The sequence below is a fragment of the Primulina eburnea genome, chromosome 14, assembly GCF_022965805.1.
Source record: "Primulina eburnea isolate SZY01 chromosome 14, ASM2296580v1, whole genome shotgun sequence".
Taxonomy (NCBI): domain Eukaryota; kingdom Viridiplantae; phylum Streptophyta; class Magnoliopsida; order Lamiales; family Gesneriaceae; genus Primulina; species Primulina eburnea.
Window position 1 is genome coordinate 23,451,006 of NC_133114.1, and position 12,881 is coordinate 23,463,886.

A 12,881-nucleotide genomic window follows, 5' to 3' on the forward strand; every position below is an offset into this window, starting at 1 on the left:
ATTTAGTAGACTTCATAAGGAGGAACCAGTCAACTTTAACTCTGTTTACTCGAATCATAGACCCAAAATTTGCCCAAATAATTTTTTTAATAAATTGTTGATATTTTGACTGGTAAATGTAAAAGTGCATCTTTTTACATACAATAATGCCATGGTAGGACTTTTTAAAAATAAAAATAAAAAAATTATAGAAGTTTACCCCTGCACTTGCTAAACGTAGCAAATTTTGAGTCACTCGTAGTTATCGTCGAAATGTCATTTTTTTCCCTATAATTAATATTCTCTAGAAGGAAAAAATAAAATTATAATAAAATCTCATAATTTATCATAAATTCATTAATCAACACAACAATTTTCCACATTTTAATTTTTGTCTTAGATATATCCGTCCTCCATCCCGTCCACGTGAAAATCTTGGTTATGCAACAAGATGGTGGGATTCTAAAATTTTTATATTTTCTTGAAAAAAACTGTCGAATCCATTCTACGTGATTTATGTTTGTACACGACACTTGAGAAATCTGGATTCGATTACAGGTTATAATGAAAAAACATGTATTCCATGTAATAAAAAAAATGCTAAATCATCAACGAATTTTGACTAATTAATTTTATTATTAAAGTCAGATCTGAATAAATCGGGTTTCAAACTTTTGTTCAGACTTTTTTTTAACGAAAATACTGTTAGAATGACCGTACACATCCCACTACAAATAAGTATGATTCACATTTATTACTTAAAATAAATGAAAGTCACTTTTTATAATTCAGGGTTGACTATAATCATTGACCCAAATTACCTTTTTCCATGGGCATTTTAGATATATACAAAATAATAAAACATTATCTTGTTTCAAAGGTTCCAAGTTGTATTGACCCAAAAATATAATCAATTAATAATTATCTAAAAAATACAAAAATATCTAAGATAATTTAATAAAATATTATTTTATTGTTCTTTCTTGAAATTTAAATCGTGTAATTCAATTTCTATTTTTGATATTTTATTGTTGTTTGTTGATATTGTTTATTGATGAATTTTATCTGATTAATCAAAATATTGAATCATTTATTTATTAATGTTGGGTTTAGTGTGCATGAGTCAGAGTAATATTGAGATTAATGATATAATGAGAAATTCTCGTGCGTCCAAGCTACTAATGTTGCGCTGCTTAATTTAGTTAGGCGGTAAAAGAGTGATATTAAATCTTAAAGGTTAATATTATCTCCGCTTGGACAAGGTCGACAGTGGGGAAAGGGTAATACTAATATCTAGAAAACACCAATAGATAGACACATATATCCTCAGACTCATGGGCCTAACAGTCCAACCCATTATCACATAAGTATGTGTACCATGCGCTGCCTCGAGAATAATGAAATAAAGTTGTGTCTTGGCTAACCGCTAAAGCTTTTAGCCTCGTGATAATCGATCAATCTTAAAATTAGGATTAGAGTGAGATCATGAGATCAAGTCTTCAAAAAAAAACATATTTTTATACTTTTTGAAGTGGAGAATGTGAGGTTAAACGCTAATGAGTTTGAGTAGTATTTGGATGGCTTGCCTCTTAGAAAGTTCTCGTATGCAAAGTTTTTAACTCGTGTTGCTCAAAGTTGGCTAGTTGGACAGTAAAAGAGTGACATCGGATATTAACGAGTAATAATTTTCTCTCCTGGGACAGAGAATGCGATAAGAAATACTAAGAAAGATCTCTAAAATTTATGAGAAAACACCAATAACTAAACATACATATATCCGAACTCGTGGATATAACAATCCAACTCATTAGTACTCAAATTGGCTTACTCTGCGCTGGGCTTTTCATCTCGTGGTAAGCACATGATGCTAAAAATTAATAACAATGAATACATTTACTTTAGTTATAAATATACTTGTATAAAATCATATTTTTATATCGATTCAAAGAATATGATACGAATATTAGTGACACACACTAATTTTTATGTAATTAAATTTTTGTCCACTTAAATGAAAAAAACATATTTTTTAAATAACAAATTATTAATTTATTAATTAATATATTTATAAAATAATAAAATTTCATAGTTCAAACACAATCAATTTATAGATTTTTAGTGTAATAATAAAAAGAACACTTTTTATTTTGGTATTTCCAACATGAACCCAATAACCGAATGACACGAAGATAAGAAACCTAAACCGAAAGTGTCCCAATTTCCGCAATCCTTTCTTTTTCTTTCCACTTTCTCCAAAGTTCGATCAGTAAAAAAGCTCCTTTGCTCTCTTCAATGGAGAAAATCGAATCCGAGATACCTCAAACACCGGATCATCAACAAGAATCATCTTCAACCTCCGGCGCGGAGGAGCTACACGGGCTGACCCGCCAAGAGTTCCAAGATCTGAAGCCCGCGGTCGACGAGTTCCACAACTACCAAGTCAACTCGCTCCAGTGCTCGTCCCTGCTCGCCCAGCGCGTGAACGCGCTGCCGGAAACCGTCTGGTCCATCGTCCGGCGCTTCGACAAGCCCCAGACGTACAAGCACTTCATCAAGAGCTGCACCGTGAGGGAAGGGTTCGCCTTTGCCGTGGGTGACCTGCGGGACGTCACCATCATCTCCGGATTGCCCGCCGCCACAAGCACGGAGAGGCTGGATTTTCTCGATGAGAGGCGGCGCGTGACGGGGATTAGCATCATCGGCGGGGATCACAGGCTGAGGAATTATCGGTCGGTGACGAGTGTTCATGGGATGGAGCGTGAGGGGAAGATCTGGACCGTTGTTTTGGAATCGTACGTGGTAGATGTGCCGGAAGGGAATACGGAGGAGGATACGCGTCTCTTTGCCGATACGGTGGTGAAGTTGAATCTGCAGAAGCTGGCTGCGGTTTCTGAAGCTATGCGAGCAGCTGAGGAAAGGTAATTGGTCCATTGTTGATGATGTCACAAATAAATAAACTTTTATAAAAAAAAAATGCTATTTTTAGCATTTATTTGAGATTTTTATTTGAATATTTGTAGTTTGGATATGAAATTTTATCATTTCAAAGTTCAAAAAATTATGATTTCGATGGACTTAAACTTCGGTTGGAGAAAATAAGCACCAATATATATATATATATATATAAATCTGAAATTGAATAGAAATCTGGATAAAATTAAAAATAATGATGGTATGGAAAATTCTGTTTCTTAAAAATATCTGAATGTTCGAATTATTACAGGAATAGATACAAGAACATGTAAAGAAAATACACGTGAATTGTAGGATTATTGGGATGTATTTATGAATTATATAAGCCTCTTATCCATATGGTTGAAGAAATTCCATCAAGAATTCTTGAATTTTAAGGTAACATTTGGCATAGATCTTTGGAAAGCTTCTTGTCTTTGACTTTGTTAGCACGTGACAGGAATTCAAATTACTGTTTATAGCTTTGAATTTATTGGTGTTTTCTAAAATCTACGAAGTTTTGATTTGATTGGCTTATTTCTCTGCCAATGGTCATGGCTTGTAGAAATTGATCCGATGTGGTGCACAGACAGTTGAGGATCGGGATGTAAACAAACCTAACCGTTCGCGAGCTATTCGGAGCTCGGCTCGATAAAAAGCTTGTTTGAGTTCGTTTGTTAATCATATCAAACCAAGCTCAAGCTCGATTTTGAGCTCGACAACTTAATCAAACCAAGCTCAAGCTTATACGTATTCGGCTCGTGAGCTCGCAAACATGTTCGTTTAATAGGCTCACGAGCTCGAACTCGGCTCGTTTAGGTGGCTCGTAAGCTCGAGCTTGACTCATATGTTGAGTTGACAAATAAAAATATTAGTACTAATAAAATAAACTTTTATGTCTAATATAAAATTAGTTCATAGATATATTTAATTTTAACAAGCTCGAATCAAGCTCAAATTCGAGCTCAATTGTATGTTTTACGAACTCGAAAACGAGCTGAGCTCAAGTCAGGCTTGTTAAATATGATAAACGAGCTATTAATAAACCAAGCTCGATCCCGGCTTGATTAACATATTAAACGAGCTTTTAACGAGTCGAAATCGAGCTTTTCACAAGCTTAGTAATTTCAAGACAAATCGAATTCTAGCCTGATGATAAAAGCTCGAATAAAGCTCGAGTTCGAGCTCGAGTTCTATCAATCTTAAACGAGCCAAACTCAAGCCATATTATAAAAGCTCGAATCAAGCTCGAGCTCGAGCTTGAGCTTGAATTAATCTTAAACGAGCCAAGCTCAAGCCTGATACTGTTCGACTTGGTTTGGATCGTTTACATCCCTAGTTGAGGATGTCAATTCATGGCTTTTCTTTGTGGGTGAAGAACAAGTGAATTGACATGGTTCGAGACATTTTCAAGTCGACTCGATAAATATTTGATTCGTATTTGAATTTATCAAACTCGAATATACTTGGATTTTGTTTTGGTCGAACTCAAACCAAAATTAGTTTCTTCAATAGTTCGGATGTTATAATTTTTACGTTGCGTAGAAGTTTGTGCAATTCAACTAATGATGGATTTTTCTACAATAAGTTTATAAAAGTTATTTTTTATTTTGTGTAAAACCAAAAGATATTCTTCTAGAGTTTTTAACTTTTATTTTTAGAGTGACTCTCATGTGAGACCGTCTCACGGGTCATAATCCGTGAGACGGGTCAACCCTACCCATATTCACAAAAAAAGTAATACTCTTAGCATAAAAAGTAATACTTTTTCATGGGTGATCCAAATAAGAGATCCGTCTCACAAATACGACCCGTGAGACCGTCTCACACAAGTTTTTGCCTTATTTTTATTCATGAATTCTTTTAATACAACTTGGATTGGGGAAAGTTTTTGTTTTTACTTGGAAACCCAAGAATCTTCCCTTTCCTTTGTGGGGAAGGTTCCTAGAAGGTGGTGAATTTTTGTTCATGATTCTCTCGCGACAAAGAGACACATAACGACAAATAGTTAATAATGTTTAAATCTTGAAATATAGACTTGAGTATTTGAATAGGTCTTTTGTGAGATGATCTCACGAATCTTTATCTGTGAGACGAGTCAACTCTATCGATATTCACAATAAAAAATAATACTCTTAGAATGTGTTTGGTTGGGTGGATTAAACAAAGTTAGATAAATAATCAAACATTTATCTAAATATTTGGTTAAAAATTTAAGATACTTTAATAATCATTTTGACCCAGTTTAAGACCCAATTTATGGATAATTATTTGATTATTAATCTAACAAAACAAGTGGGATAGGCTATCAACGCTCATTAAATTACATTTTTATCCTCTTTGATTATTTGAAATTCGGAACTCATTTTACACAATGTAAAATATTATTTTGTCGTTTATTAAAAGTACGCAATCAACAAATATATTTCTAATAAATATAATAATAAAATTAGATTCAAAATATTATTACTATTTTAATTATTAATTAAATTCATATTTACAAATATATTTAAATTAATTTTGATAAATGTAAATTATAATTATAACTATTTAATTATCTATCTAATTATTTTAAGAATATATATTTAATTAGTATTTGGGGCATTTTGGCCATTATAATAAAATTTACAAAATTAATCCATCATTTTAAAATTATATCAAACATCATGTTATTTATCTCATCATACTATTAATACATATTTCTCATTTCTTGATTACGCAAATTACTAATCATTTACTTATCCCATCACACGTACCAAACGGAGCCTTAGTATAAAAAGTAATACTTTTTCATTGATGACCCAATTAAGAGATCCGTCTCACAAAATACGACCTATAAGACCGTCTCACACAAGTTTTTGCCTAAGTATTTTACAAAATAAGGATATTTTTCGAATTAAAATTAGTGGAGAGTTATCGATCAAATTCTCATCGATTATTAACTTTAGGTTTTTGATTTTACAAGAACTCAAACACCCATTTTAAGCATAATAAATCAGAATACACAAACACAACTTGACCTTAAATTGAACCGAATTCGTATATGAAGTTTTTTTTACAAAAAAAAAAAAACTCATGACCGGCGAAACTGTGATTTCATTTTATCTAAAAATCCGCGACTTATAAAATTCTATGAAACGGAATCGTACATGTCAATTCAGTTTGAATTTACTAGGAAAAAATGCACAAATCGCATTGCCATCACTCCTATGTGTAATGAATCTAATCACTTCAATGCTCGTAAACTTTTCAAGATCTTCAATGATTTATAGAGTGTTTATATCAAGTGATAATATTTAATTTCTTAATAAAATCCTCTCATAGATTTCCAGATATAGATAATATTGTTGTCTTAAATTCGTCAAACTCTGTCTTTTCCACAAATAAAAATTGTTCTTCAAAAATGATAAATGTATTAAATTCGTAATCGACTTTGTATTCCCCAAGTCGGTTGTGTTCTTGATAACATAAGAGCATTCCCCTACTCAGTCAGATTGAATCAGACTTATGAAGCTTCTTCAACCATTAAATCAAAGTAGTGAGAAGGTTGGAATACCGTGCAAAGTGAATGTTGCAAGATAAAACTAATGATCATCTGTTGGAGACCATTTTCTCACACCCAAAAAACGACAGAAGTTTTAAAATTTTGTTTTGACGTTCAAATTATTCTTGACGTTGTGTGATTTAGTTAAACTTTCATATGATATTTAGATGATTTATTTTGAGCATTTAATGCTTGACACCAATTATTCGATGTTTATGTAGTAAGTTTTTTTTTTCTAAGTCTCTTAGAATGATCTACTTGAATTTCCCTTTGATTCGCCTAATCAAGTCCACAATTAGAATCAGTTCTCCTTGTTATAGATTGCACTAGTAATCTGAAAGGAATATTTTATTCCTTTATTTTGTTAAATTGATAATATCAATTTAAGATTTCGACTTTCTAGATTAAAAGATTTTATTTGATTTATTTCTAGATTATCAAATCTTGCTTGATTTAATTTTAAATGATAATATCTTGGTTTACTTAATCTAAATTATAAGATCTTAATTGATTTAAATCTAGATAATATAGGATTTGTTTTGTATCTCTATGATATTTTATCTTTGTTTAAAAGAGTTTTTATATCTAATGAAATCTTATTTCTATATTTTATAGGACTCTTTTATTAAAGCATTTCTAGGTCAAGCATGTATATATATACATAGAGGATGGACGGCCGCAGTTAAGTCTTAAGGAGAGAGTTGGAGAGTCGAAGCTTTTCGTGTGAGTCCTTTGATGCGACTCTTTCGTGAGGTTGGCAGAAGAGCGCATACATAGAAGAAAAATACAAAAGCCGAACCTATATTTTGTTGAGGCGTTTTTGTGTGATTGTGTGATCACTTTGTTGTGGAGAGGATCTGCTGGAGGTTTTCGGGAGTGCACATACAGAGTTCAGATTGTGAAAAGTTTGTGTGATTGATTCACTGTTATATCGTGTTGCCGATTGGTGTTGTCAACACTCAAGAACAACACTGACGCAGAGTGTTGATCGAAGAGTGTCGTCGTTTGGTTTTAAGAAACACGCTTTTTTATTTTATGCATCTAGTTTTTATGTGGTTTGTTTTGATGCATTTTTAATTCCTTGGAGTGTCAAGGAATTTGGTTTTGTTTTCTCACTAGTATTGTTTTGGTGTAAACGATTTACATAATTTTTCTAGTGAATTTTTTGCCATGAGTCATCGCACAAGTATTCGTACTTGTGCATAATTTAAATCTGATGTTAATTTATTAAAGTTATATTTGTGTGTTAAATACTTAATTTCCGCTGCCGTGTTGTGTACAGTGTTGACAACACCGGACACAACACTAACTTCTGATACACACATTATAATGTTTTTATATTTATTTCCTGTACAACAATTCCTTACAAGTGGTATCAGAGCCAACGCTTGATACACTAAGTGATTGATTCTGGTTTATTGTTGTTTTTGTTTGCAGGAAATTTTACAGAATCTCAATGGACGTACTGTCTACAAACAATGCTGTTTTGAAAGAAGAATGCTGGCTGCAAGTCAACCCGCACGGTGTTGCCTCTGGTGTTGCAACACCGGATGCAACACCACTTCAAAATCCTTGTGTCTCAATGCTAAATCTCACGGTGACTCAGGTAATCATGAAATTCAGGATAATGATTCTGACGAACTCACATTTGAATGTGTGCATGCTATGTATGAGGAGCTATACGAAGATTGGATCAAAAGAAATAAAATAAATTCCATCCTCTCTAAGGATAATGCTGATCTGAAAGAATCTGTGTCTCAACTTGAAGTTGTGCTTAGCAAGAAGGATCTTGAATTGTGCAAAGTCAAGGAGGAGCTTGAGAAGGCCTCAAAGACTCTTGCAAAATTCAACTCAAGTTCGTCAAAACTTGACTCAATGATAACTATGGGAAAGGACAACATAACTGGTCTTGGATATGTTGAAAGCACATATGAACATGGTGAAACTTCCAATTCTAAATCAAAATCAACCATGTTTGTAAAGGCAAGCGAAGATTGCTCTGTCCCCTTAACAGTGAAACCTCCTATGAAGACTCTGTCAATCTCAAAGCAAGCCTTGGAACAAATGCTGAAACAAAACAGAGCTTCCTCTTCTCATTTGAAAGTTGACCCGCCAGTGAAGATGCCACAAACCAAGAAGCAATTGTCAACTTATAAATCAAAGCAAAGAAAACGACATTTTATTTGCCACTACTGTCATAAATCAGGTCACATCAAACCTTTCTGTTTTAAACTGAGAAATGACTATATGAACTGGCATGCAAATATGGTGTTTCTCACTGTGTTGCCCAACACCAGGCGCAACACGGCAGCCAAGAAACGTCCTGTGAAGAAAGTTTGGATACCAAAAGCTGTTATTCATTGCAATATCATTTATTCTTCTTTAAAAACTAACATTACAGGTGCATGATACTTTGACAGTGGGTGCTCACACCACATGACAGGATCTAAAGAACGCCTCACAGATTATGTTGAAGTAAAAAGTGGGTGCGTAACCTATGGTGGTGGTGCCAAAGGAAGAATTGTAGGCAAAGGAACCCTGAATGTTGACGGGCTTTCTAAACTTCATAATGTTCTACACGTTGAAGGACTTAACTCAAACTTAATAAGCATAAGTCAACTTTGTGACGATGATTTACATGTTAAGTTCAATAAAAATAATTGTGAAGTTTTTAATGATGCCAATGTTTGTGTAATGTCAGGTACTCGTTCTATTGACAATTGCTATCAATTGGGAAAAGGTGATGGTTGCCGAAGTGCCAAGGTGAGTGATTTAGACGTATGGCATCAAAAACTAGGACATGCGAGCTTCAAGACTTTGAAGAATCTGAGTAAGTTTGATGCTGTGAGAGGTATGCCGAATTTAAGTTCAATTAATGATTATGTTTGTGGACCGTGTCAGAAAGGTAAACAAACCCGTGTTGCGCACCCGGTGTTGCAACACTTTGGGACAACACGGTGCCTTGAACTCTTGCATATGGATTTAATGGGTCCGATGGAAGTTAAGAGCTTGGGTGGTAAGAAATATTCGTTTGTTTGTGTTGATGATTTTTCGCATTTCACTTGGGTAAGTTTTCTTAGAGAAAAATCTGATACATTTGATGCTTTTAAGAACTTGCATGCTAGGATAACAAATCTGTATGATATGAGGGTGGTTAAAATAAGAACCGATAATGGTGAGGAGTTTGAAAATTCTCATTTTATTTCTTTATGCTATAAGAAAGGTATCACTCATGAATATTCATCTCCGAAGACCCCTAAAAAAATCGGCATAGCTGAAAGAAAAAATCGAACCCTCCTAGAAATGGCTCGGGTCATGCTTAGTTATAAGAATGTGTCAAAATATTTTTGGGCCGAAGCTTTAAATACGACATGTCACATTTCCAACCGTGTTTATTTAAGGAGTGGTTCTACAATGACCTCATATGAGATTATAATGGGAAGAAAACCAAACCTTAAATATTTTCATATTTTTGGATGTGTAGGTTATGTTTTGAATGATAGAGATCATCTAGCTAAATTTGATTCAAAAAGTGATAAATGTCTTTTTCTTGGATACTCTACAAACGGTCGTGCTTATCGTGTATTTAATCTGAGAACTAGGACTACAATGGAATCAATTAACGTTGTGTTTGATGATCTTGCAGATCTGACAGTTAAAACACCGGAGGCTGATGTAGAATAATTGCTGGTTATAAGTGAGGCACTGACCAGAAACAGTGTTGAGTCTGGTGTTGAGACCAGTGAGGCAACACCAAGCACAACACCGCCTCTGAACCAAACAGAAACTGTGGATAATGATAACGATGATAATGATGATGTGGTGATCAATTGTGAAAGAGAAATTCCCAGCAAGATTCAGAAGAATCATCCATCATCACAAATCATTGGTGAATTACATGATGGTGTGCAAACAAGAAACAAAGAAAAGGTGGACTACCGCAAAATGATTGGTTTAATCTGCATGAGCTCCACGTTTTCCCAGGTAAGTCACTCGTGTTTTGTGTCTCAAATTGAACACAAGAATAATAATAATGTCATTTTGAATGAGGAAGCCTATGTCAGTCAACCTAAGGGATTTGAATATTCTCACCACGTGGACCATGTCTACAAATTGAAGAAGACCCTGTATGGCCTGAAACAGGCTCCACGGGCATGGTACGGTAGGTTAGCTGACAATCTGATAAACTTGGGCTTCAAACGAGGTGAGATTGACAAAACCCTTTTCATTCAAAAACCGAATTCTGATATTTTGATCTGTCAAGTATATGTAGATGATATTATTTTCGGTTCTTCATCTCAAATACTTGTGAATAACTTTGTGGATTGCATGTCATCACAGTTCGAAATAAGGATGATAGGAGAACTAAATTTCTTTCTTGGATTTCAAGTTAAGTAATTTCATGATGGTATATTGTGACAACTCAAGTGTTATAGACATTTCTAAGAATCATGTTCAACACTCTCGAACAAAATACATATACATAAGACGTCACTTTATTCGAGATTTAGTTGAAAAATGCATAATTCGACTGGAATTTGTTAGGAGTGAGAATCAACTGGCTGATATATTCACGAAACCTTTGGACTTTGAGAGATTTTCCAATTTTCGGAAGTCTCTCATCATGTGCGTACAATAATCACACACACATGTTGTCATTGGTGTTGCCAACACCGGTGACAACACCATTTTTGCATGAATATTTTTAGGATGCTAGGGATACTGCATAATCATAACCATCCTATTTATTTGTGTAATGTTTGAACAGTGAAGACAATTTCTGAAGGGTACTCTCTGAGTGTTCATACTTCCAATCAAATGTTGAGGAGTAAATTATGCTCAATCCAAGACATCGAGTAATTGAGGATATCATGATCTTGTCTAATGTGAAAAAGTGACTTGGAAAATGTGAGCATAAGGAGAAAATCAGAAAAGAGGTAAAAAAAAAAGGTTAGAAGAAAATGGAAAAAGCTACCTAGAGGAGTCCATTGAAGACCGTTCTTCTAGTGTGGGAGCTACCACTTCTAAGTAAAAATAGTAATGGAAAAAGCTACCTAGGGGAGTCTTTTGAAGACCGTTCTTCTAGTGTGGGAGCTACCATTTCTGATTCAAAAAAATTTTATGGAAGTTTGAATAAAACTCGGTGGTGTTGCCTGGAGGTGTTGCCAACACCAAGTTCAGACACAACACAATTTATACACTGTCTGACATTTCGATATCTCATCATATTGGAGGCATATTTAGGACATGCATATTGATTTTTGTTTCGTGAATTCATCATGTGCAGTGACATATCAGTATTGACTCATGACGGTCGATGAAAACCTTGATTACCTATATTTTGAATTTATGTGACTACTTGTGTCAGTGGGTTGTAATCGACGTGGGTTTTCACAGGATATTCTTTTGAAATCGTCGTAACACGAGTTTGTATCAATTTTTCTATTTGTTTTTGGGATAGAACCGTAATTAATGTTTTGGGTAAATTTCGGAAATATTACCTTTACCATGCGTTTTTTTTTTGGAGCTGAATAATTGAATCGGTGTATTATTTTGTTAGAGTAAGAGCATATATGTTTTGTTATAGTTTGCTTTTGAAAGTTGGCTTACATTCTGGCCAAAAAAGGGGAGTATGAGGACCAAAAATGCAAAAGAATGATGCTGAAGCATCTGGAGTTGCTCTGTCTTTAATGTTGTTTTTTGGTTGCTCTTATATCTATTTGCGTGATTAATGAATTTCTCCTTCGTATGTCTTCTTATATTTTCAGGTGTTCCAATGATGGTGTTGACAACACTGTCAACAACACCAGTGTTCTAACATGTTTAATTCAGGGGGAGATGAACTGTGACTCAGGGGGAGACACGCTCTAACGCAAGGGGAGCTTAATGACTGTGATGCTTACCAAGATTATCATTTTTGGATGTTTTGTCCAGAAAGGCAAAAAAAGGGAGATTGAAAGGAATATTTTATTCCTTTATTTTGTTAAATTGATAATATCAATTTAAGATTTTGCCTTTCTAGATTAAAAGATTTTATTTGATGTATTTCTAGATTATCAAATCTTGCTTGATTTAATTTTAAATGATAATATCTTGGTTTACTTATTCTAAATTATAAGATCTTAATTGATTTAAATCTAGATAATATAGGATTTGTTTTGTATCTCTATGATATTTTATCTTTGTTTAAAAGAGATTTTATATCTAATGAAATCTTATTTCCATATTTTATAGGACTCTTTTATTAAAGAATTTATAGGTCAAGCATGTATATATATACATAGAGGATGGACGGCCGCAGTTAAGTCTTAAGGAGAGAGTTGGAGAGTCGAAGCTTTTCGAGTGAGTCCTTTGATGCGACTCTTTCGTGAGGTCGGCAGAAGAGCGCATACATAGAAAAAAAATA

At 33.9% G+C, this 12,881-nt stretch overlaps 1 protein-coding gene across 4 annotated transcripts; it reads left to right on the top strand.

The window, feature by feature from the left end:
• Positions 1–2,133: 2,133 nt before the first annotated feature.
• On the top strand, positions 2,134–12,361 carry LOC140812531 (abscisic acid receptor PYR1-like). 4 transcript variants are annotated; one of them, XM_073170825.1, is made up of 3 exons: positions 2,135–2,897; positions 3,497–3,522; positions 4,269–4,443. In XM_073170825.1, the coding sequence occupies exons 1-2, from the start codon at positions 2,272–2,274 to the stop codon at positions 3,501–3,503; spliced, it is 633 nt and encodes a 210-aa protein (XP_073026926.1). In that variant the 5' UTR covers positions 2,135–2,271; the 3' UTR covers positions 3,504–3,522; positions 4,269–4,443. The 4 variants fall into 4 exon arrangements, with proteins under 4 accessions (XP_073026923.1, XP_073026926.1, XP_073026924.1 ...); XM_073170822.1 differs by lacking the exons at positions 3,497–3,522; positions 4,269–4,443 and adding an exon at positions 12,244–12,361 and having other exon boundaries at positions 2,134–2,897; XM_073170823.1 differs by lacking the exons at positions 3,497–3,522; positions 4,269–4,443 and adding an exon at positions 7,091–7,130.
• Positions 12,362–12,881: the final 520 nt, after the last annotated feature.